Source organism: Neohortaea acidophila (assembly GCF_010093505.1).
Source record: "Neohortaea acidophila strain CBS 113389 unplaced genomic scaffold BDY17scaffold_11, whole genome shotgun sequence".
Taxonomy (NCBI): Eukaryota; Fungi; Ascomycota; class Dothideomycetes; order Mycosphaerellales; family Teratosphaeriaceae; genus Neohortaea; species Neohortaea acidophila.
The window spans coordinates 343,316-363,159 of record NW_022985520.1 but is presented as its reverse complement, the minus strand read 5'-3'; the positions used below and the strand labels follow the sequence as shown (position 1 = coordinate 363,159).

Below are 19,844 nucleotides of genomic sequence, written 5' to 3'. Positions count from 1 at the left end.
TTTCAGACGTCCAACCCTCCAATCTCCTCTCATATTCCAATTTATCATTTTATCAGCTCTCCAATCAATGGCCCAAACATATAAAATCGCCGCCATTCCCGGTGTAAGTTCCTCGTCGACCCAATACGTCATGACACGATTGTGCCTCTTGTCGGTCACGAAGCAGCCTGAAACTGACCAGATGCACAGGACGGGATCGGCGTAGATGTAACCGAGGCGGCAGAACAAGTATTGCACGCCGTCGCTAAAGCACACGGCGGCTTTCAATTCCAATTCACCACCTTCGACTGGTCCTCCAAAAAGTATCTCGAGCGCAAGTGGTACATGCCCGACGACTACGTGCAACAACTCCAAAAGCACGACGCTATCTACTTTGGCGCCGTCGGCTGGCCCAATGTCCCGGATCACATCTCCCTCTGGGGCATGATGCTACCCCTCCGCAACTCCCTGAACCAGTACGTCAACGTCCGGCCGACGAGAGTGCTCAAAGGCACTACGGTTCCCCTGGCCCAGTTGCAAGACAATCCCAAACACCTTGACTGGGTTATTGTCCGTGAAAATTCGGAGGGCGAGTATGCCGGCCAAGGTGGCACCACCCACGGCCACAGCGACTACGCCATTGCCACCGAGGTTGCCATCTTCACCCGCGTCGGCATCGAACGCATCCATCGCTTTGCCTTTGAAATGGCAAAGTCACGCCCGCGGAAGAAGCTGACCATGGTGACCAAGAGTAATGCGCAGCGGCACGGAATGGTGCTATGGGACAAGATCTTTTATGAAGTGGCTAAGGAGTACGACGGAGTGGTAGAGTACGACAAGATGCTCGTGGACGCCATGACGGTGCGCATGGTCAACAAGCCCGAGAGCTTAGATACCATTGTCGCAACTAACTGTGAGTGGGAGTCCTCCTTCCCTGCCAGGTCAGACTAACGCATCGCAGTGCACGCCGACATCTTGTCCGACCTAGCCGCCGCACTGGCCGGCAGCATTGGCATAGCACCATCGTCCAATCTGGACCCAACCCGCAAGAACCCCAGCATGTTCGAGCCGATCCACGGCTCGGCGCCGGATATTGCAGGGCAAGGCATTGCCAATCCCGTGGGCGCCTTCTGGTCAGCGGCAGAAATGGTGCGGTGGCTTGGGAATGGCAAGCTAGACCACACAGCTGATCAGCTGATGGAGGCCATTGAGAATGTGACGAGCAACCCCAAGACGAGAACGCGCGATATGGGTGGGAGTGCGAGCACGAAGCAAGTCACCGACGCGCTGTGTCAAGAGGTCGCGAAGATTGTCGGACAGAAGAAGTAGAGTAGAGCTGACTTACTCGTGCTGCTCTCCAACATCTCGATTCGCTATGAGGCGGCACACCTCATATTCTGCTGTGCAATGGTCTGTTCGCCGACTCAAGATCATCGCGGTAGGTGCGGGTCCTGGATCTCGGCCAGCTCCACGGGCAGGTTCGAGTTCATTCCATCCTTCGCCGTGACAACTTTGGTCTTGCATTTGAACCCCTCCCAAGGCTTCGACCAGAACTTGTCGAACGGCCGCACCACCGATATCGCCACGCCATTAATCAGTCCCATCGAGATCGGGCCGTAGTCGTTACTGTCCGTGCTCAGCCCGACATTGTCCCCCTCCACCCACACATGCCCCGGCGGCACCGTCGCCCGCCCCTTCCACGCGTCCCACGCCCTCGCTTCCGGTCTCTCCGGGCCTGCCTTAGCTGTCGGGCGACGTCGCTTGTCCAACACCACCGTGTCTCCCTCCAACGCAATCACTCGCTTGACTGCAAGCGCTTCGGGCCTGTGCGGCGGGGAGAAGTGCACAATGTCGCCGCGCCGCAGATTACCACACGGATTCCACTTGCGCCAGAGCACCTGGTCCTCCTCTTTGGTGGTGTGGTAGTTGGGAGACAACGTCGGGGCCATGGAGCGGCCGGTGATCCAGGTGGTCTCCACTACATTGTCGTTGATGAAGATGGCCCCGCCCGCGCCGAAGAAGATGGAGGTGCTGGCGATGTATTTCCAGTCAATGTACTTCCAGCCCTGCCATATGTGGCGCAGCCGAGGAAGCATGGGGCGGAGACCGGGCGGAGAAGGTGAAGCGCTCCGACGAGCGTCCACAAGAATTGAAGATGTGCAGTTGGATGGAGTCGATGTTGATGCGCGGTCCACTGGATGGTCACCGACCGGTATCAGAAATACACACTACCGGACCTATAGATTCGCAGGCCAACTGCTCCAACACACAGTGGAATACTTCACGACGAACAGGTTCGTGGTGGGTACGCAAAGGGGGAAAGTGGCTGCCATGCCATATGAGGGTATCTGACAACCTGTGCTCCAATCTCCAAAATCTCGACAAGGAGAAGTCTTCGTCGACGAAGAACACCAGCATGCTGAACATTCGCTGCAAATGAAGAACCGACAACGCCTTTCGATGCCTCCAACAATCCGACAATCAATCGATGCCATGCACATCACACCGCCGTCTTTCCCCCCTTCTTGCTAAATGTTCTCTTCAAGCTCTGACTCAGCCCCCTCTTCAATCCGGCCCCGGCATTACTGACGCTGCGGGTGATTCCTCCCGAGCCGTAGCCCATGGAGTAGCTGGGACGACTGGTGTGCAACATCGGCCTCTGCGCCATCGTCACCCCGCTCGCCGCAATCTCCTGCATCACCCACTTCACCTCGTCCACCACGGCTTCCGGCCGGTCGCGAATGACATGATGCCCCACGTTCGGCACTTGGCAGAAGCGGCTGCGCCGGCTGAGTTGGAGCTGCTTTTGCTTCAGCCTTATGTCCTCTGCCTCCCAGCGTTCCAGCATGTGGCGCTGTGGCTCGAGTTGCGCCTTCTGTGCCTCTGATCTGGCCATTGCGGCCGCCTTCACCCACTCATCCTGCTTCCTGCGTAAGGTGTTGCCGCGCACGACGCTCAGCGGGGCATCGCCCAGGATCTGCCGCCGGTATTGTTCTTCCTCCACTTGTGGCGCCAGCGCCGTCTCTTGCCCCGTTTCCACCAACACCATGGCCGCGACCTCGCGCGGTTTCTGCTGCAAGAACAGCCTCGCAATGCAGCCGCCGTAGGAGTGTGCGACAAAGACAAACGGCCCGCGGAGTTCCATGCTGTAGAGGTAGCTGCACAGCTCGGAGACGGCCCGATGGGGCTTCAGGTCTGCACCGCTGCCGCCGTGGATGCTGGGCGTCGGCCGGTCGTAGAGCAAGACGCGGTGGCCGGATTTGTAGAGGACTTCGATGAAGGACAGCCAGGAACGCATGCACGAGTCATTGCTGCCGTGCAGACAGATGATTAGCGGAGCGTTGGGTATGGGAGATTTGGGCGGGGTGAGGAGGTTGATGCGTGAATGTCTTCGCGGTTCGGGGGGCGGGCGGGAGGTGCTGTTGTTGCTAGTGTTGCTGTTGTATCGCGCATAAGGGTGTCGAGAGGGGCGGCGGGAGGAGGGGTTGCTGGAGTCGTCTTCGTCTTCTTCGTACACTTCTTCGCCCATGGCCTCGCCGGGGGTGAGGAAGGGGTTGGAGTCGGTGGTCTGGACATGCATGCTCTTGCGCAGTTCCTGCAGAGCGTAGTCTTCGGAACTCATCTTCTTCTCGCCGCCCGGGAGTGGGGAGTACTCGTTCATGGCGAAGAAAAGTGGAGGCGATGCAATGGAAGGTGGGAGTGCGGGTGGGTTGCACGAGGTGTCGCGTCACGTTGGGCGAAGCGAGAGGGCGAAGGATTCCAATTCCCGCTGGTAGACAGAAGATGGCAGACAGGAGGGAGAGGGAATGCTAACCAGCAATGCATGCCTGGAGGTGGAGGTGGCCGATCCGCGCGAAACGTGACTGCACCGGATCACTTGCATTTGCCCCGATGCCGCGACCAATGAAGAACATTATGCGCCAAAGTTCGCTGTGTCGCCGTCGGTCAGGGGTCGGGCGTTGGAAATGAGAAGGGGCCCAGGGTCTGCCGTCGAAAAATAGATTGCGCGCTAAACATTCGAGGAGCCGACGCGGCACGGCTGCTGCCGCTGATTCGGCGCGGCAGGATCTACCGGCGCGCCGTCCGCACCTGCCTTGAAGGTGATCATCACTCCTGCTCATGCTGTGCTCGACACTCCACTTCCAGGGGTGCTGCTCGTGCTCCAGATGGGCACACACGACTAGCCTCTCGGCATTCCCTCCCCCGCGGATGTCGGCAAGCTGCCTCTCGGCGATGCGCAAACGATGAGAACATTGAACGTTACACTAAACACACGCTCGTTTCACAATGGCAAGCAGACTGCCTTGCGCTCATGCATCGCGACTGCCCAGTGCCCTCTTCAGCATCCCGCAGAAGCTTTCAAACAGAAGCCGATCCAGACCACGCAGCCATCGGATCTCCACCTCCTCCTCCTTGCACATCACCTTCACCGTCAGTGAGATTCCATCGTCCTCGTCTTCCTCATTCTCCTCCTCGTCGTCATCGTCCTCTTTATCCTGCTCGTCGTCTTCGTCCTTCCCACCTGCCTTCGCATGCGCACTCGCCTGCACATCCACACCCTTCGACCACGGCTTACCAAACTGCTGTCTTCGCCTCGCCGCACGAGACCATACGTTCTCCCTGGCCTCCATCACACCGGCGGAGATCAGCGGTCGCCACTTCCACCGCACCGCCAGTCCCTTCAACGTCGCATCCACCTTCTCCCCCGCCCACTTCGCACTCATCAATGGGACGGCAATCGTCTGTGCCGTGGGCCACGGTCGCACCGCATTCACCACGTCCCCTGCCGCCGCAATATCGTTGCGCGGTCTCCATGTCTGAAAGCTCCAAGCCACCGCCCACCGTTTCGTTCGGTGGCCTGCCTGTAGGTTCGTGACGGCGAAGTTGTTGATCTCGTGTTCCCGTAGTTTGGCCACGATTTGTTGCAGGCTGGCCAACTTGCCCAGCATAGCGGTATACCACTGCACTCGTGTCCGAAGCATCAGGCTCTCGTTGAAGATGCGGTCAACGAATCCTATGTCTCCGCCGGGGCAGATCAACTCGTTGTCCGCTGCAAAGCTGATGGCGGACGCCGCTGCATCCTTGCCCACGTAGCTCTCCTCCATGTCTTCTCGCGACGAGTAGAAGGGTGGGTTGGTCATGACAAAGTCTAGCTCCTCCACTCCCATCGCTGCCATGGGAATCAGTGGACTTTCTGCGATGGTGTGGATGAGCTTGACGCGCTGCTCAAGATTGTTGCCCGCTACGTTTTGCCGCGCGTAGTCCAGAGAGTGCGTGTCTATGTCCGTGCCTGCCATGAGCCATAGTGACCGTGTGGAGCAGCCCAATAAGGGATAGATGGCCGAGGCTCCGGTGCCAATGTCAAGGCCGAGAACGTCGCGTTGGGAGTCATAGCGGTCAGCGTAATCGTCGGATGTAGTGTCCAGGAGATCCTGGATCCAGCGGATGTAGTTCCATCGCACCGGCACCGGTGGGCAGAGTCGGTCTTCTGGGAGGGAGAGGGAAAGGTTGAAATTGCACTTCAGGATGGATTTGGTCAGTTGTCTGCATTCCTTGGTCAGCGCGATCGGGAAGAGGTGGTGTTGGGTTGTCCGGTCGCCTACCGCACGACTTTGGGATCTTGAAAGTCAAGCCATCGCGCCTCTTTGGCGCATTTGGAGATGGTCGCCCAGTCGGGATCACGGGCCGCGAGCTCGTCAAAGTCGATGTTCAGGGCGTGCACGGAGGTATTGTCGTGGCTGCGCTCAACGATGGATCGAGACATGATATGGGGAGTGAGTTGGCTATTCTGCAGCCTTTTGAAGTTGTCGGGTGGGGCGAAGTCCGGCAGAATTCAAATGGGCGGGCCACGACAAGTGAACGAAGCAACACCTCAACACACGCGACAGCATATGCGCCACCGAGGGTGGAGTTTCTTATTCTACTGATCATGGTCGTACGTGCGTGTTGCATCTGGAACACGATGCCGTAAGGCGGGTGTGTCTATCTAGCCTGTCTTGCGATCGCAGAGCTGCTCAAGGATCTTAGGACTTGCAAGTTCCGGTAGGAAGATAACCCATGCAGCCCTTCCGCAGTCTCTGGATACTCTGGCGACCCTCAGACAGCCACAGTCCTCTCTAAATCACGCAAGCCCATCCAAATGACCCGTCAAACTCAAACTTCCCCGGCTCCTCTCCGCGCCGGACTTGCTCGAGCGTGGGCACGACGTTCGGGCGATACGAGTGCAACAGCTCGTCCATGTCCTGCTCCTCCATGCTGCAAAGGTCTTCTAAGCTCCACTCCACGCACACCTTGGACATCCTACCCGCATAGTCAGAACGAGACGCATTGGATCAAAGGCATAAGCGGCGAGAGGCAACATACCATTGCATCCTCTTGGGCCCCTCGCCATTTCCAGGCGCAACAACGCGTAGCCTCTTCCTCAGCTCTCCAACTTTGGCAATGGCGTCTCCGATGTTGGGCGGCAGACTCTTGGCGATCCGTCGCCTCACAATGTTCGCCATCTTAGGCCCGTTGCCGTTGGTGCTGACCATGATCTGCAACGGGCCGTCGCGATGCACGCTGCCAAAGTAAAAGTCACATTCGGGAGGCACGTCGGCAATGTTGGCCGGGATGCGCCGCTCTTTGCAGAGCTGCCAGATCTCGGTGCTGGCTTCGGGGTCGTCGATAGCCACCAGAACCATGGAGATGGACGGGTCATCGAGATCGGTGGACAAGAATTTGCGGTCGACGTATTGGACTTGCATACGCTCAACGCGATGCGCAACCTCCGCATTCAACCCATCCCGAGGGCTTATGACGGTCACTTTCGCATCGGCGTTGAGAAGATTAAGGATGCGACCGGCTGCTACCTGGACTGTGTCAACACGTCAACATTGTGGGCCCGTGCCTGCACAGTGGAAGCGCACCTCGCCGCCGCCGATAACCACCACTTTTCGGTGCTTCACTTGCCACGCGAGGATCAACGAGCCACCGCCTTGCGGCTCGGGGAAGGATTTGCCCATCACATAGGGAGATGTCGCAAGAGAAATGTCTGGCAGAAGCCGGGCAAGGATGCGATAGGGTAAGGATATGCAAGGGCGTGAAGGTGGAAGTAGAGGTGGAAAGTCGAGAAGAATGATGCCTTGACGATATCTGCTTTCGGCCTCGTTCCGAAACGCCCCACAATCTGCGACACGCGTGCGGCATCATGCGAGCTTACCTAAGAATTCAAGCCCCGCCATGCGACACAACCTTGACTTCACTTCCCATCCACCTCTCATCCTTCCGCCTCGCTCCTTACCATGCCCGGCTGAGTCTCGCATGGTGTTGACAATGCAACATGGCTGCCTCTCGGAGGAGTCTCGGCGGCGGGCGGGTCTTGGGGACCGGGAAGAACATCGCCCCCCCTCCCACCTCTCCATCGCCGCTCGCTCCGGGCAAGACGATTGTCCGCAATGCTGACCTGCTGTCGCCGTCGGAAAGCTCGCTTTCCCTCGACAGCCAGACCTCGAGCACGCCCGTCTCGGCAGACAATGAAGACATTACATCACGAGTCGCCCTCCACGCCCATGGATCCGCACAGGCCGGTGCTGCCTCGGGCTCGAAGATGGTGTGCCCGATATGCAATGAAGAGATGGTATACCTCCACTATTGCGAGTGCCTTGCGGACATCTAGCTGACCATGCAGCTCACCCTTCTTCAATTAAACAGGTAGGCTTGTACTGTGATGAGACGATCGGGCGCATGCTAAACGCGGGCCAGACATATCGATGACAACCACGCGAATCTGGAGGCGGTAGAGCAAGAGGAGGTCAAGGATTGGTTTGAACAACAGATGAAAAAGGCCAAGAAGTTCCAGCCCCTGCAGTTCATCAACCAGAAGCTCCGCGGGATGGAGGCTTTTGAATCCAACAACGATGCTGCTCCCCGCCCGCCGCTCTCGAACGTGCAAACCCCGCCAAGATACGATAGTCGTGGCGCTTCACCGGCTCCTTTACCCCCGCGACCCTCTACCCCGTCCACCGACCCAGACGACATTATCAAACGGTCACATTGGCAACGCTCCACCGGCTACGATGCATGCAGCGACCCAATGTGCGGCAAGCGGCTGGGAGCGGCCAACGGCCAAATCAATTGCAGACACTGTGGCAAGCTCTTCTGCGAGGAGCATACCATGTATCAAATGAGGCTCTCCCGCGCCGCCATTCATGAGCCCGTCCGAGGCTTGTGGTATCGGGTGTGCGAGACCTGCTTCAAAACTCGCGACGGCTACAATGATAAGACGGGCTTGGAGCGGAGTCACTTCGAATACTTCAAGGCAACACGACGGAAGATGGTGGACGAAAAATACTTGGAGACCAGCCGCCTCGAGACACGGTTGACACGCCTGACCCAGTTGCTCGCTAACCCGCCTCCCCCCGATCAGCAACAGCGGAGCATCTGGTCCTCCATCGCCGGCGACCGAGATCATATCAGGAATCTGGAGCAATCTGTTGTCTCATGGCAAGACGATGCGCACGTCGTAGAGTGCCCCTTCTGCCAACAACCCTTCTCCCAGTACGCCCTACGGCGGCACCACTGCAGGACCTGCGGTCGCGTTGTATGCAGTGACCCTGCCACCGCCTGCTCCACCGAGGTTGGACTGGACGTCGACAAACGTATGTCTTTCTTATTATGGCCATTATGCCCTCCCTCCACTAACACTCCAGCAGCCTCTAACACAGTGTCGGAGAAAGGACCGAGCGGCAAAGTTGCTCTCAGTATACGAATGTGCAAAGACTGCCAGCGCACGATATTCAGCAAGGCCGACTTCGCTCGGGAAGTGGCTGCACAGACCCCCGACCAACGGGCGTACCAGAATCTGGTTCAGTTCGAACAAGGCATACGCCTGATGCTTCCCAAATTTCAGCGTCTACTCCCCACCCTCCAAGACCCCGAGAAGCCTCCCACCCCCGCCCAGCTCGCCGAAGCAAGTAAAGTGCGCAAGCGGCTCACAGATGCCTTCACTCAATACAACACAGCGGCGCGACGGATCCGAGACCTGCCGACGGACAGTCCGACCCAAGCCCGATTGCAGAAGGCCATCTATCAGCAGGCCTCAAGCTTTCTCCACGTACACATGCTGACCTTGAAGGCCATTCCGAAGATCCTCGGTCACGCCACTCCAAATGCCAGGCCGCAAAGTGCTCTCTCATCCATCAAGAACAGTGATGCGATGAACGGCGAGGGTTCAAGATCAGGCAGTCGCAATGGCAGCGTTGACTTGGTTGCGGTGACGGCCTTGGAAGCGGAGGAGAAGGAGCTACGGGAGCGCTTGATTGTGCTCGAGGAGCAGAAGTTCATGGTATCCGAGATGATTGCCGATGCCAACAAGAGGCGGAAGTTTGACGAAGTCAGCAGCTTGGCACAGAATGTGGACGATCTCGGTCGAGAGGTGGATCAGATACGAACGCGATTGGGGCAGATGGATTTCAAGGGAGCGTACACAGGGGATGCAACGGTGAAGTGAAGTGAAACGAAGCTGCGGAAAGGGAACTCTTTGGAAGAGCATCTTCTGTAAGAATTGAGCTGGCCCAGCCGTTTGGCAGTGCTGGAAAAGGAATCCTGAAACGTCGAGAGGGCCTGCTCTGCTGTGAATGGAAAGCATATTGGGAGACGAGCTCTGGGAGCAGGCTGACGGAGTTGTAGCTGTGGCCAATCGGGGACTGGCCGAGTCACATCTAGTCATCAGGATTTGTCGTCAACAGAGAAACTGCACAGACAAGGCGCTTCATCTAGTCATGTCAGGCAGGACTGGAGGAGCTCTGCATGCGGTCCGAGACACCTATCACTCACGCTGCTCGTCAGTAATGCTCGTCACACATCTGGACCTGCTAGCATGTCATTTATATGCTACATCGTGCCCTTCAGTCACTTTGCCTGCCCAGATATCCGCCCCAATCCGTCTCCCTCCCTCCCACCGCTGTCTCAGCAAAATCATCGTCATTGTCAATCGCATCACCCTCCAGCCACCCATTCCACGCACCCAAGCCCGCCAGATGCCTCATGGTCGGTCTGCCGTGCGGGCAGTTCCACGGTTTCTCCATCTCCCCCATGTGCCTGACAACACTCTGCATTTGCTTCAGCGTCAGCGTCTTCCCAATCATGATGCTGCTTCGACAGGCGCGCATGGCCAGCATGCTCTGCACTTTCTTCGGCCTGGGGATCTCGGAGCTGCCAGCGGGCGCCTCGGCGAGGAGGTGTAGCAACTCTTCGAGGTCGGAGAGCTGAAACGTCTTTTCTCTGCTCATTGGTAGAGTGATGAGGCGGAACGTGCGACGTGGCGACTCGTCATCGCCACCTGTGTCCGATGTGGTGTCTATTTCGAAGCCATTCGCTTTCAGTGCTTCGGGGTGGTTGACGATAATCTCCTCTTCGACCGCCGTCACATCCAGGCGCTTAGGGCGCACGAGTCGCTGATTCTGCAAGGTGACGGTGCGCTGAAATCGCTCGTAGTTATACTTCTCATCGGCGGCGTGCTGATCGATGATGAACAGCTGGTTTTCCTCATCCGGCCCTGCTGCCGCTCGAACAGCAAGAATGAAGCCCAGATTGAACTGACCGATGATCGTCATCTGCTCAAAGTCCGACTTGCTCACAGTCAGCGCCAAGCGACTCTCCGCGTTCGAGTCGTCAATCTCGTTCTTCACAATCGCAGTCTCATTCCTATGTTGGAAATTGGACGTGGCACGGGCGTCTTCGTGAGACCTAACTTTCAGCAACTCCTGGATCTCGACCATTGTTGTCTCACAGTATTGCGTGAGATGCAAGGTCGTGTCTTTACGATTGCCCACGTTCTTGAGAACCTGCGAGGCTCGTCTCAGGTTCTCGTCCGTAGGCCGCGCAGCTGCAAGTTCGGCTTCGTGGATGAGACGGGCGACCTTCTCGTCCTCGCGGATCTTTTTCTCTGCTTCGTCCACGTACTCCCCGTCAGACTCTTCTTCTGATGCAGACAAGAGTTTGTCGAGCGGATCCGAGGTCGCCAGGTCACCGGTTTCTGCATCATCTGCGCTGGCTGCCTCAGTCTCTTGCATGACAACGTCTCCGACTGCCAGCGCCTCATCGTTGTCATCATTTGAATCGTCCTCGCTCGCATCGCTGGTGGAAGAAGTGGCGAGCGAGGGCTCCTGAGAGGGTCTTTTGGCCTCGATCTCCAGCTGCGACCCAGGAGCAGCAAATTTGCGAAGACTTCGAACCACGCGGCCACCACGATCAGGTCGGGGAGCGGGCTGGGGTGGGCTGGATGTGTCAATGCGGCGTCTCTTGTACGGCAAGCCGCTGCCAATCACCGTCGTAGTCGTCTTGTCGCCGATAGTAACCTCGGCAGTCTGCATTGGTATTCGCATGGGTCGCATGCGATCGAAAGCACTCTCAATGGGCCCAGGAGTGAGTTTTTGAGAGCCTGGAGCCACAGCTCTGATCTCGGTCTCTGGTGGCACGCTTTTCAGGCGCTTTCCGCCGTCCTGCACCAGTGAACTTGCAGCTGTATCGATCTTAGCATGCGAAGTTTTGTCGGAGTGTAGTCCGCGGTCCATCAAGGCCTTGAAATCTTCCACGCGTCTTTGTCGGTTCGCTTGCGTTTTCGTAGGGTTATCGCTCACCTCCTCAAGCTGGCCATCCTTCTTCTCGTCTTCGCTGAGGTCCTCAGATTCGCCACTGTCTGCTTCCTCTGCTGTAGCTTGTTCGACAACGGCCAATCTGTTCCTCTCAATGCCACCTTCGACATCCATATCAGCGACAGCCTTGCTTCGCTGCACGATCCTGCCGTCGCCACTTCCATGGATTTTGACATGATGGCCCCGAGAACTTTCCCGATTTGTCTGGTCCTTGCGCGCTTTGACGCCATGATCAATCCAGTTGTGGATGAGGCTGGACCGAGTTGTCGGAGGTGGGTCAACCGGAGCAGCATCGTCTGAATGCACGTCCTCCTGACCAGACTCAAGCTCCGATTCGGAGTCGTTTCCGGGGTCAACAGGGGCATCTGCGCGTACGGGGACCGTCAAAGGCTGGTAGTTGGGAAGCTTGCGATTCTGCATCTGAGATTGCGGAACGGCATACTCGCTTGTGTCGAAGAGTCCGGTGAGTGAGGCCTTGAGGTTCTCCAACAAAGCAGCCTGATCGTGAAGTAATATGCTGCGCTTGTCGGGCGACACGTTCACATCGTACGCATTGGTATCCATGACCAGATTGGCGAAGATGAAGGGAGTCTGGGAGAGATTGAAAGACTTGTACACTTCATTGAAAACCTTCGCCACCTGCGGAAGCGAGCACGGGCGCGAATTGACGAAGAACATTTGTCGATCTGGCGCTTGACGACCCTGACCGAATATTGGCTTGCTGATGTGGCCGTGAACATGCACCTCCATCGATGGCTCTGTAGCTGAGGCCATGAAACTGCGTGTGGATGATGGGGCCATCTGGAGTTCCAAGTCGAGCTGCACCAGGGACAGAAGCGTCTTTGACCCGAATACGTTCATGATATTCTCTTTCGTTGTCGGATTGGCTTGTGTGGCGAAAAGAGCGGTCTTCTTTGCCTTTGGCATTTGATTACTGACTGAGATGCGCACACCAACACTGATGCAGGCGTAAGCATATAGATTGTTGAGGGCCTTGCCATACTCGCGTTTGATGTTCTTCTCCAGTTCCTTTCGTCTGACTGGTAGACCGGCAAAGAGATTCTCGACAGAAACAGTAGTGCCTCGTTGAGCGGCCGACACGGATGTGCCACGAAGCTGTCCAGAGACCTCGAAATCGAGCCTCTTCCCAACGGCTCCATCTTCGGCTCTCGCAGTGATGATGTGGAAGTTGGACAGAGCGCACAGGGAAGAGAGCGCTTCGCCACGGAAACCGAAGGTATCGAGCGATGTCAAGTCTTCGTAGCTCGATAATTTGGAGGTGTAGTGTTTCAGGGCGATCGTTTCAAAGTCCTCAGGTGCGATCCCCTTTCCATTGTCTTGCACTTCAATGCTGTCGAGACCTTGGTTCTTGAAGCGAACTTCAATTGATGTCGCTCCGGCATCGAGGCTGTTCTCCACGAGTTCTTTGACGACGGAAACCAAATCCACAATCACCTGGCCGGATTGGATTTGATGGACCGAACGACCTTCTATGGCCTTGATTGTGGCCATCTGCGACCATCGTTCAGCTCATGCTTATCATGTCTGCGACTTTGGTTAAAAGATGTATGTTCCCTGGCGCGGGCGGCGTTCATCTCAAGGCGGCAATCGCGTCGGTGACGCGTTAGTAATTTCTGACTAACGAATGCCAATGACGAACCGATCCTCCCATGTTTCGACACACGAGGACTTTTAACGTCTTCGCGCAATAGCCAAACTCCTCGCAGTCCGACGATACCGTCTTCTCGAGTTGTATCGTTGATGAAGATTGATACTGCGACCATGGCCTCTGCGAGAACAGCTATGGCTTCCGCCGTCCTTCGAAATACTGGTCGGCAATGCAGACGAACACTCCCCCTGCACACCATCTCTCCGCGGAGTGCCGTGAGACCAGCACAGCGCTCTCAGCCATGTCTGGCCATTCCTCGGTATCAACCCTTCTCTGTCTCCTCCTTCCGCTCCAGCTTCCGGGTATATCACTTTGACGAGGTCAAGAAGATGAGCGAGTCTCCAACTCCGGACAGGATCTTGATCGGTGAGTTTGACACGCCATTTACAACCCACACTCGGAAGGCAAACTGTCTGATGCATGCTAGATGTTCGCGAACCCTCAGAAGTACAAGCCGGCCACATTCCATCCGCCATCAACGTCCCCGTCAAATCCCACCCAGATGCCTGGCATCTTCCGGAGGAAGAGTTTGAGGATCGCTTTGGCTTCAGCAAGCCAAACCCGGACAAGGAGGTCATATTCTACTGTCGATCCGGGGTCAGGAGCAGTGCTGCAGCACAGCTGGCGCAACAAAATGGCTATCAGAACATCTCGGAGTACAAGGGTAGTTGGTTGGATTGGCAGGAGAAGGGTGGACCGGCTAGCAAGCCATGAGCGCGTGCCGACTTACGAATGAGGCGGCATGGTTTGGTGTTTGTTGGCCGCTGACATGAGCTGTGGGCAGGCACCATCAGGTACGAACCAGCAGCGCTTGTGGAGGGGCTGCAAAGGTTGCACATGCGATCTCTTCACCATGCACTCCTACATAGCCATGCGGTTGGGTGGCATAGCGCGGCGATGCCTGGATCACGCGGACCATGGTATCGAGGTCGGGTGATCAGCAAAAGCCATCGTTAAGTGGAGGAGCGTAGCAGTCATTAGTGCCTTCCCCACCTTAACGCGCCCCACCGCAGCGAATTCCAGCCTTGGACACTTGACCGGTAGCTCGTTGATCTCCCTATATTACCCGGACATCCAACGGCATGCACGACCGTCTTCGCATCAGCAGACAGGCAAGAGCTGTCAACGCGAGGTAGGCGACATCCAGCATGCCTCACTTGAGTTGGATCTCCCTTGCTCTCGCTTCCTCTTCAATCACCCAACTGCGACATTAACCCTCATCATTCCTTGCCTCCAAATATATCCCCAGTCACTTCACCTCAACAGCAGCTGGTGGCCCAGATAATACGGACTCGCGAACAACACTACACATGACGCCCAACATGCAATCCAACCCCTACGCCTACCAACGTCCCAGCACACTGGCCACGCGCTCACTCATCTCAAACAACAAGGCCGACGAGTTGTCTCCGACTTCCTCTAACGCTTCATCGCCTGGCAGCACAACAACACATTACGAGCGAGCAGCGGCGGAGGCAACCCGAGCCGATCACATCCCCGCCACCACGGCCGGAAGCGTGCTCGCCTCGGTGACTGATAGACCCGGCATGATGAGGCAGCCGAGCTGGAAGATGGCGGACCTCAAGGGTCAGCAGCAAGGGCAGATGCTGGCTGGTGTCGTCAGTGGCCATGGCTATTCAACGACGGCAGCTCCGGGCCAGTAAAAGGGACGATTCGAGAGCGCCAGCCGTTCATTGAACCTGGTATGTATGCGTATCGTCTGTGCAAGCCTCAGCGGCCGCGAGGCTGACCATTGCCGCAGCGATTGAACCTGAGCTCCAAAACACTTCACTTCGCACAAAGGCACGCGGAGCAATACTTCGCAGACTCACAATACTCCTACAACAGACCCTCAAACTCCTATGTCGTGGGGAATGCCAATCTTCATCACTCAAGGAAACTCGTAAGGAATGACTAGGGTCAGTGTAGCTAGAGTCCAGTCTGTCACACCAATGTACCATCCGCTCAACCATTGTACTTCTCGACTTCTTTCCGATTCATCCGCTCAACGCACAATCATCCATGGCCGCTCCACTGTCTCTCAATCTGCGACTCGGCGTCGACGCTTCCTCTCACCCTCCTCAATAACATGCACATGAGTCTGCAAACACGAAGCATGAGATGCTTGCATGAACAGATGCCTCACTGCGCTGTTGATCGCATCGATGGGTTATCGTCGTTCGATCGGCGTTGTCGTGCAATGTCGTGCGCTCCTTAACGCAAGGATGCACTAATTTCGTGGCTCTTTGTGGTCGTATTCGTGCAGCTTTCGTAGCCCGTTACGTCCTGCATTGCCGCGAATTAGCCTTGTTTCTACTTCATGATGGCAGCATCTCTGAAGTCGCCGCTGCCCGAAATCGATCGCCATACCAATCCATGTCTCCCATTTGCAGCTTCCTCGCTCGCTGCTTGCTGCGGGTATTGCCCGACTTGTCCTGCCTCGGCTGACTATACGGATGATCAATAGGGCCTGTCTGGTCAGTGAATGAGTCTGAGGGGGCTTGTTGTGGGTGCGTAGCTGGTATGGTGGAATTCCTATCCCGTATCTCGCCAGAGCTGGCCGAACGTTGAGTGCGACCATCTCTGTAGCTGGGTGGCCTCAGGCTTCTGTTGAGATTGCCTTTGCCAACGAGAACGGAATGGTGGCGGTTGGAGGCGTGAACGTAATGAAAGGCGGGTTCTTCACCATCATGCTGATCATCGTTGAGATCGTAGTTGAGCACCAGGTTCTTGATGCGTTGCTGCTCCGCTCGTTCGGCTTGCTGCTGCGATCTCATGGCGAGCGCAAATGTGGAATCCGACGGCAACTCAATCGAGCGTGTCTGGAGAAGTTGTCAGTCCACATCATATCAGAGCGCACGCCTGTGAATAAACTGACCTGCTGACGATTGCCACGTTTACTGAGAAGCGAAAACTGCATCTTCCCCGGTTCGCTGGGAGGAGCGGGGGCGGGCGTCTCGTGATCGCTGTCGTCGGCGTTTGTTGGAGCGGCCTCACGCACCTGTCGACGCATGGGCAGCGGCACATCAAACATCGGCTTCCGCTCAAACTTTCGGGACTCTACACTCTCTGACATTAGTTTGGCAAGCTCACGATCGAACTCTGCGTCGGCCTCTGGGTCCCGCTGCTCGCTTGGTCGAGTGACAACAATGTGCTCACTCTCGTCAGACGACGATGCTTCAGCGGATCCTGCGGCATCGTCGTGGACCTCATCTCCTTCGCCATCTTCTGCCGAGCGTGGGCGCATCTCGCCGTCAATGGCGGCATCATCAGAATCCTCGCCCTCAAAGTCTTGTTCCTCAGGCTCTGGTTCTTCCGGCTCAGAGACTCTGTTAAGAGGAGCTTCCTGGTAGTTTTGTCTGACAGATTCGCCGAAGACTCTGCTCGCTTCTGGAGGATCGTTCAATACGAGCTTCCACTGGGGTCGCAACGCATTGAAGGTGTCTTGCACGACAAACTCGATATCCATCGGAATCGGATCCTTGGTATTGATGTAGTACTGAAAGAAGGCGAGGAAGAAGTCAAGCTTCTTCTTCACTGGCCCTTTCTCAAAATACATCCCACAAGTCTCCAACAAGGTGCTGACGAGTCGAATGCGGAAGAAATCGTCTGGCAGATCGATGCTGCACAAGCTGCCCGGCTGGGCATAGCCTTGATGACCATGGTTGAGGAGCTTGTACAGCGTATCGAAGATGAGCGTCGAATCCACCAAACGATACATGTAGAGCTCCCCAAGATATTTGACTTCGGCGATGCGTCGCTGGTTGTACTTGAAGTCGTTCATGTCCAGACCGGCAGTGATTCGTTCGAGAAGCTCGTCCAGGACGGTGATTGCGAAGCTGAAGTGAAATTTGTACAATGCGCCCAGGATCACGGCCAGCAGGTGAATGTTGGCAAACTTGATCTTGCCGGGCTTGACAAAGATCTTGCGCAGCGTCTCGACCACTTCAGGCTCCTCCCAGTGTAACTTGCGGATCTGCTTCGTTACCTTTGCGATGGTCTTTTTGTTGAGATCCTCGTAGACCAGTTTTCGGACATAGAGCTCCAGAGGCGTGCGTTCTTTCTGCTCAATGGCCGCCCTTTCTGGAGGACTGACAAAGTAGACTGCATTCTCAAGAAGCATACGCTCTTGTTGGCCCAAGTGTTGCGCAGTCTTCTTACGCTGCAGAGTCTCGAGGAACGATTGCATCCGGGGTGAAGTCTCCGGGTTGCGAAGTAGATAGCGTCCACAGTGCTCGAGCAGGTTCGCAATGATTTCGATGTTCATCCGCGAAAAGTCGTCCAGGCACACTTTGAGGCAGTGAAAGATGACATGCTCAGGCACGACGCCAAACTTGGTCAACTCGGCAATGTAGCGAATATTGACCATGCGCACTTGCCCGAGGAACTCTTTCGACTTGCGACGCTGGAGACTGCGGAATTCATCATCGAGATAGGACACGATCGCTTGCTGGACCGCGTTCAGGTAGCGGCCGAGCGTGGCGATGAGTCGCCCATAGAGCGGCAGGAGATCCACCCTGCCCTTGGGGATTTCTTCGATGGCTTTGATCAGGCGGTTGCGCGAAGCTTTGGAGTTCAGGAAGCAAAAGTCGACCGCGAACTGGTCGACCTGGTCCTTGTTCGAAAGCTCAACCAGTCTCGCAAGCAATGCATCGACTTGGGCTCCGACCGTCTTGTTGGTGATCGTTGTAGATGCGTCGTCGTTGTCAACTTGCTTGGTTTCGGGGGCTTCTTTGACGTCGCTAACGTCGCTGATCTTCTTTCCAACTTGATCATCGTTGTCGGGCTTCTTCTTTTTACCTTCCTCGAGCAAAATGATGGGCACACGATCTTTCAGATCAATCAAGTTTTCGTAGAATCGACGCTCCTCCTCGTCTTCCCAAATCCCAGCCCCATCACCCTGGCCGCGGAGATACTCGCCCGTTTTGACTAGTCCGATACTACCTTCGGCTCCAACGAAGGAGGCGTCTTTTTCTGATAGATCGGGCATCTCCACAGCAAGGGCATCAGCCAGCGTCTGCGCGCTCGATACCATCTTTTCCTGCGCTTTCAACGCTTTTTCGTATTGCGCTTGACGGTCTTCAAACACCTCACCAGACTTCACATACGCCTCGGCATTTCGTTTGCCCTGATTGGCGAGCTGCTTCTGGTCGCGGACAACGTGAGCCTTGACATCTTCGAAGTATCGTAGGAGAATGTTCCGAAACCGCTGTTGCATGTCCGGCGACGCGAGAGGCGAGTCCGGAACGGAAGCATCTTCATCTTCCGTCGAAGTCGCCGACTCGAAGTTGCCGTTTGCAACAGATATTGACCCATCCTCCGCCACTCTCTTCCTCCCCTCCTTCACTGCAGAACTAGAACCAAGGATGTCCCAAGCGAAGGTCTTGACAAACAGAACGACCAGTGGCAAATTGACGTGATCGCGGTCATGGCCGAGCATGTCTTTCAGCACCTCGAGCGGGAAGGGCTCCGGATCGGCTGCAGCTGGTCGCGTACCATTCAGCCGGGCTTTCCCAGAGGTCTCGGTTGCTCTTCCGGTGTCTTTCGCTTTGCTTGCATCCTCGGGACGTGTCACATCTTCCAGGCTCTTAAGTACACCCACCAGCCAGAGCTCTGTAGCAATGCGCAACAGTACGCGCTGCCTGGCGATCCGTTCCTTCTCCTCCCTCTCCCGCACATCTTGAGGCAGGGTCTTCAGCTGCGACTTGTCGGGCGTGCTCAATCCACGCCCAATGAGCCATCCGAGATAACACGTGAACTCCTGCGGCCCAAAGCGTTGATGCAATGCACTAACCACCTCGACGCCAGCAGCAACTTCACCGGCGACTTTCAGCCTGCAGAGGCCTTCGAAACAGGCCGAGACAATCTCGGTGAGGTATTTGTGGAGGGAGAGGGTTCGGATTTCTTGCAGGAAGGTTGGGACGGCGGCTGGGTTGATGGCGGTGCGCAGGCGTTTGATAAATGCCGTGTTCTTCTTCATGTTCGAGTCGAGGGACTCCTGAACGGGAAAGACATCTGAAGAAGGGTCAATCATGTCCAATCCGACAACATTGCCTTCCACGCTCACCTTTCTCGCCGTTCCAGACTCTTGCGTTTACATCCTTCAGCTCGCCTTGACGCACATGGTTAGTCGCTCTTCTATTTCACTGGAAGATTGGCTGTGCATACGCTTTCTACGCCGCTCCATGGCGGCTTGCTCCTCCGGTCGCTAAGATCGGCGCGACACGAGGGAGTAAGGAAAAAGAAACCCGAGCTCTAACGTGGTAACATGAGTGGGATGGGGTGTTGCAAGCTCTTGGACTGCAGAGCTCGCATTTGCGCCGACGGTGGGTAGTTTGCGGGCGGTCTGAGCGAGCGGTTAGCTGTGGCAGAAGGAAGAGCAGCGTGCAATGCGTGAATGAGTGAGTGAGTGAGCGGCCGTCTTGTGAACGTGGGAAGTGGGGTGTCGAGCCGGGGCCAAATGCAGCGGTTCGGGCCGACGCGATGCACAACGGGATGATGCGCGCGCTTGCGCCTTCTTGCATGCCTCAGGTGCACAACATTCGCCCATGCCTTATTGC

General features: G+C 56.4%; 10 protein-coding genes across 10 annotated transcripts; 4 read left to right on the top strand and 6 right to left on the bottom strand.

The window, feature by feature from the left end:
- Nucleotides 1-67: 67 nt before the first annotated feature.
- BDY17DRAFT_318874 (uncharacterized protein) lies at nt 68-1,308 on the top strand (the record flags this gene model as incomplete). The annotated part of the gene is made up of 3 exons (XM_033736228.1): nt 68-103; nt 190-892; nt 941-1,308. The coding sequence occupies 3 exons, from the start codon at nt 68-70 to the stop codon at nt 1,306-1,308; spliced, it is 1,107 nt and encodes a 368-aa protein (XP_033586065.1).
- A 215-nt stretch (nt 1,309-1,523) lies between these two features.
- On the bottom strand, nt 1,524-1,979 carry BDY17DRAFT_227405 (peptidase S24/S26A/S26B/S26C; the record flags this gene model as incomplete). Its single annotated transcript, XM_033730157.1, has 1 exon — nt 1,524-1,979. A coding segment is annotated over one exon (456 nt), but the record flags the coding sequence as incomplete, so codon positions are not given.
- Nucleotides 1,980-2,066: 87 nt separating this feature from the next.
- BDY17DRAFT_39756 (Alpha/Beta hydrolase protein) lies at nt 2,067-3,949 on the bottom strand. The gene is made up of 2 exons (XM_033738342.1): nt 3,672-3,949; nt 2,067-3,596 (listed from the first exon to the last, which is right to left on the bottom strand). The coding sequence occupies exon 2, from the start codon at nt 3,557-3,559 to the stop codon at nt 2,480-2,482; it is 1,080 nt and encodes a 359-aa protein (XP_033586063.1). The 5' UTR covers nt 3,560-3,596; nt 3,672-3,949; the 3' UTR covers nt 2,067-2,479.
- Nucleotides 3,950-3,973: 24 nt separating this feature from the next.
- On the bottom strand, nt 3,974-5,768 carry BDY17DRAFT_303998 (uncharacterized protein). Its single transcript, XM_033734671.1, has 2 exons — nt 5,583-5,768; nt 3,974-5,523 (listed from the first exon to the last, which is right to left on the bottom strand). Exons 1-2 carry the CDS (start codon nt 5,741-5,743, stop codon nt 4,290-4,292), a joined length of 1,395 nt encoding a protein of 464 aa, XP_033586062.1. The 5' UTR covers nt 5,744-5,768; the 3' UTR covers nt 3,974-4,289.
- BDY17DRAFT_303997 (siroheme synthase) lies at nt 5,748-7,154 on the bottom strand. The gene is made up of 3 exons (XM_033734670.1): nt 6,888-7,154; nt 6,343-6,830; nt 5,748-6,279 (listed from the first exon to the last, which is right to left on the bottom strand). Exons 1-3 carry the CDS (start codon nt 6,981-6,983, stop codon nt 6,096-6,098), a joined length of 768 nt encoding a protein of 255 aa, XP_033586061.1. The 5' UTR covers nt 6,984-7,154; the 3' UTR covers nt 5,748-6,095.
- A 51-nt stretch (nt 7,155-7,205) lies between these two features.
- BDY17DRAFT_271733 (uncharacterized protein) lies at nt 7,206-9,910 on the top strand. The gene is made up of 4 exons (XM_033731955.1): nt 7,206-7,597; nt 7,649-7,671; nt 7,723-8,618; nt 8,673-9,910. The coding sequence occupies exons 1-4, from the start codon at nt 7,301-7,303 to the stop codon at nt 9,467-9,469; spliced, it is 2,013 nt and encodes a 670-aa protein (XP_033586060.1). The 5' UTR covers nt 7,206-7,300; the 3' UTR covers nt 9,470-9,910.
- Nucleotides 9,867-13,183, bottom strand: BDY17DRAFT_286224 (uncharacterized protein; the record flags this gene model as incomplete). The annotated part of the gene is made up of 2 exons (XM_033732124.1): nt 11,657-13,183; nt 9,867-11,428 (listed from the first exon to the last, which is right to left on the bottom strand). The coding sequence occupies exons 1-2, from the start codon at nt 13,125-13,127 to the stop codon at nt 9,867-9,869; spliced, it is 3,033 nt and encodes a 1,010-aa protein (XP_033586059.1). The 5' UTR covers nt 13,128-13,183.
- A 521-nt stretch (nt 13,184-13,704) lies between these two features.
- Nucleotides 13,705-13,998, top strand: BDY17DRAFT_257017 (Rhodanese-like domain-containing protein; the record flags this gene model as incomplete). Its single annotated transcript, XM_033731652.1, has 1 exon — nt 13,705-13,998. The coding sequence occupies one exon, from the start codon at nt 13,705-13,707 to the stop codon at nt 13,996-13,998; it is 294 nt and encodes a 97-aa protein (XP_033586058.1).
- A 596-nt stretch (nt 13,999-14,594) lies between these two features.
- On the top strand, nt 14,595-14,948 carry BDY17DRAFT_313301 (uncharacterized protein; the record flags this gene model as incomplete). Its single annotated transcript, XM_033735700.1, has 1 exon — nt 14,595-14,948. The coding sequence occupies one exon, from the start codon at nt 14,595-14,597 to the stop codon at nt 14,946-14,948; it is 354 nt and encodes a 117-aa protein (XP_033586057.1).
- A 225-nt stretch (nt 14,949-15,173) lies between these two features.
- On the bottom strand, nt 15,174-19,699 carry BDY17DRAFT_303984 (nonsense-mediated mRNA decay factor). Its single transcript, XM_033734669.1, has 6 exons — nt 19,453-19,699; nt 19,352-19,396; nt 16,163-19,299; nt 15,971-16,106; nt 15,655-15,754; nt 15,174-15,570 (listed from the first exon to the last, which is right to left on the bottom strand). The coding sequence occupies exons 1-6, from the start codon at nt 19,469-19,471 to the stop codon at nt 15,564-15,566; spliced, it is 3,444 nt and encodes a 1,147-aa protein (XP_033586056.1). The 5' UTR covers nt 19,472-19,699; the 3' UTR covers nt 15,174-15,563.
- Between the last annotated feature and the right edge of the window lie 145 nt (nt 19,700-19,844).

Coding starts and splice junctions, on each gene's coding strand:
- BDY17DRAFT_303984 (XM_033734669.1), bottom strand. Junction 19,300..19,351: donor AGTCTGGAACGGCGAGAAAG/GTGAGCGTGGAA, acceptor ACCCTTCTTCAG/ATGTCTTTCCCGTTCAGGAG. Junction 16,107..16,162: donor AACGTGGCAATCGTCAGCAG/GTCAGTTTATTC, acceptor CAACTTCTCCAG/ACACGCTCGATTGAGTTGCC.
- BDY17DRAFT_303997 (XM_033734670.1), bottom strand. CDS start 6,983: ATGGGCAAATCCTTCCCCGAGCCGCAAGGCGGTGGCTCGTTGATCCTC. Junction 6,831..6,887: donor TGGTTATCGGCGGCGGCGAG/GTGCGCTTCCAC, acceptor GACACAGTCCAG/GTAGCAGCCGGTCGCATCCT. Junction 6,280..6,342: donor GGGCCCAAGAGGATGCAATG/GTATGTTGCCTC, acceptor CTATGCGGGTAG/GATGTCCAAGGTGTGCGTGG.
- BDY17DRAFT_303998 (XM_033734671.1), bottom strand. CDS start 5,743: ATGTCTCGATCCATCGTTGAGCGCAGCCACGACAATACCTCCGTGCAC. Junction 5,524..5,582: donor CAAGATCCCAAAGTCGTGCG/GTAGGCGACCGG, acceptor CAAGGAATGCAG/ACAACTGACCAAATCCATCC.
- BDY17DRAFT_271733 (XM_033731955.1), top strand. CDS start 7,301: ATGGCTGCCTCTCGGAGGAGTCTCGGCGGCGGGCGGGTCTTGGGGACC. Junction 7,672..7,722: donor ACCCTTCTTCAATTAAACAG/GTAGGCTTGTAC, acceptor AACGCGGGCCAG/ACATATCGATGACAACCACG. Junction 8,619..8,672: donor TGGACTGGACGTCGACAAAC/GTATGTCTTTCT, acceptor ACACTCCAGCAG/CCTCTAACACAGTGTCGGAG.
- BDY17DRAFT_39756 (XM_033738342.1), bottom strand. CDS start 3,559: ATGCATGTCCAGACCACCGACTCCAACCCCTTCCTCACCCCCGGCGAG.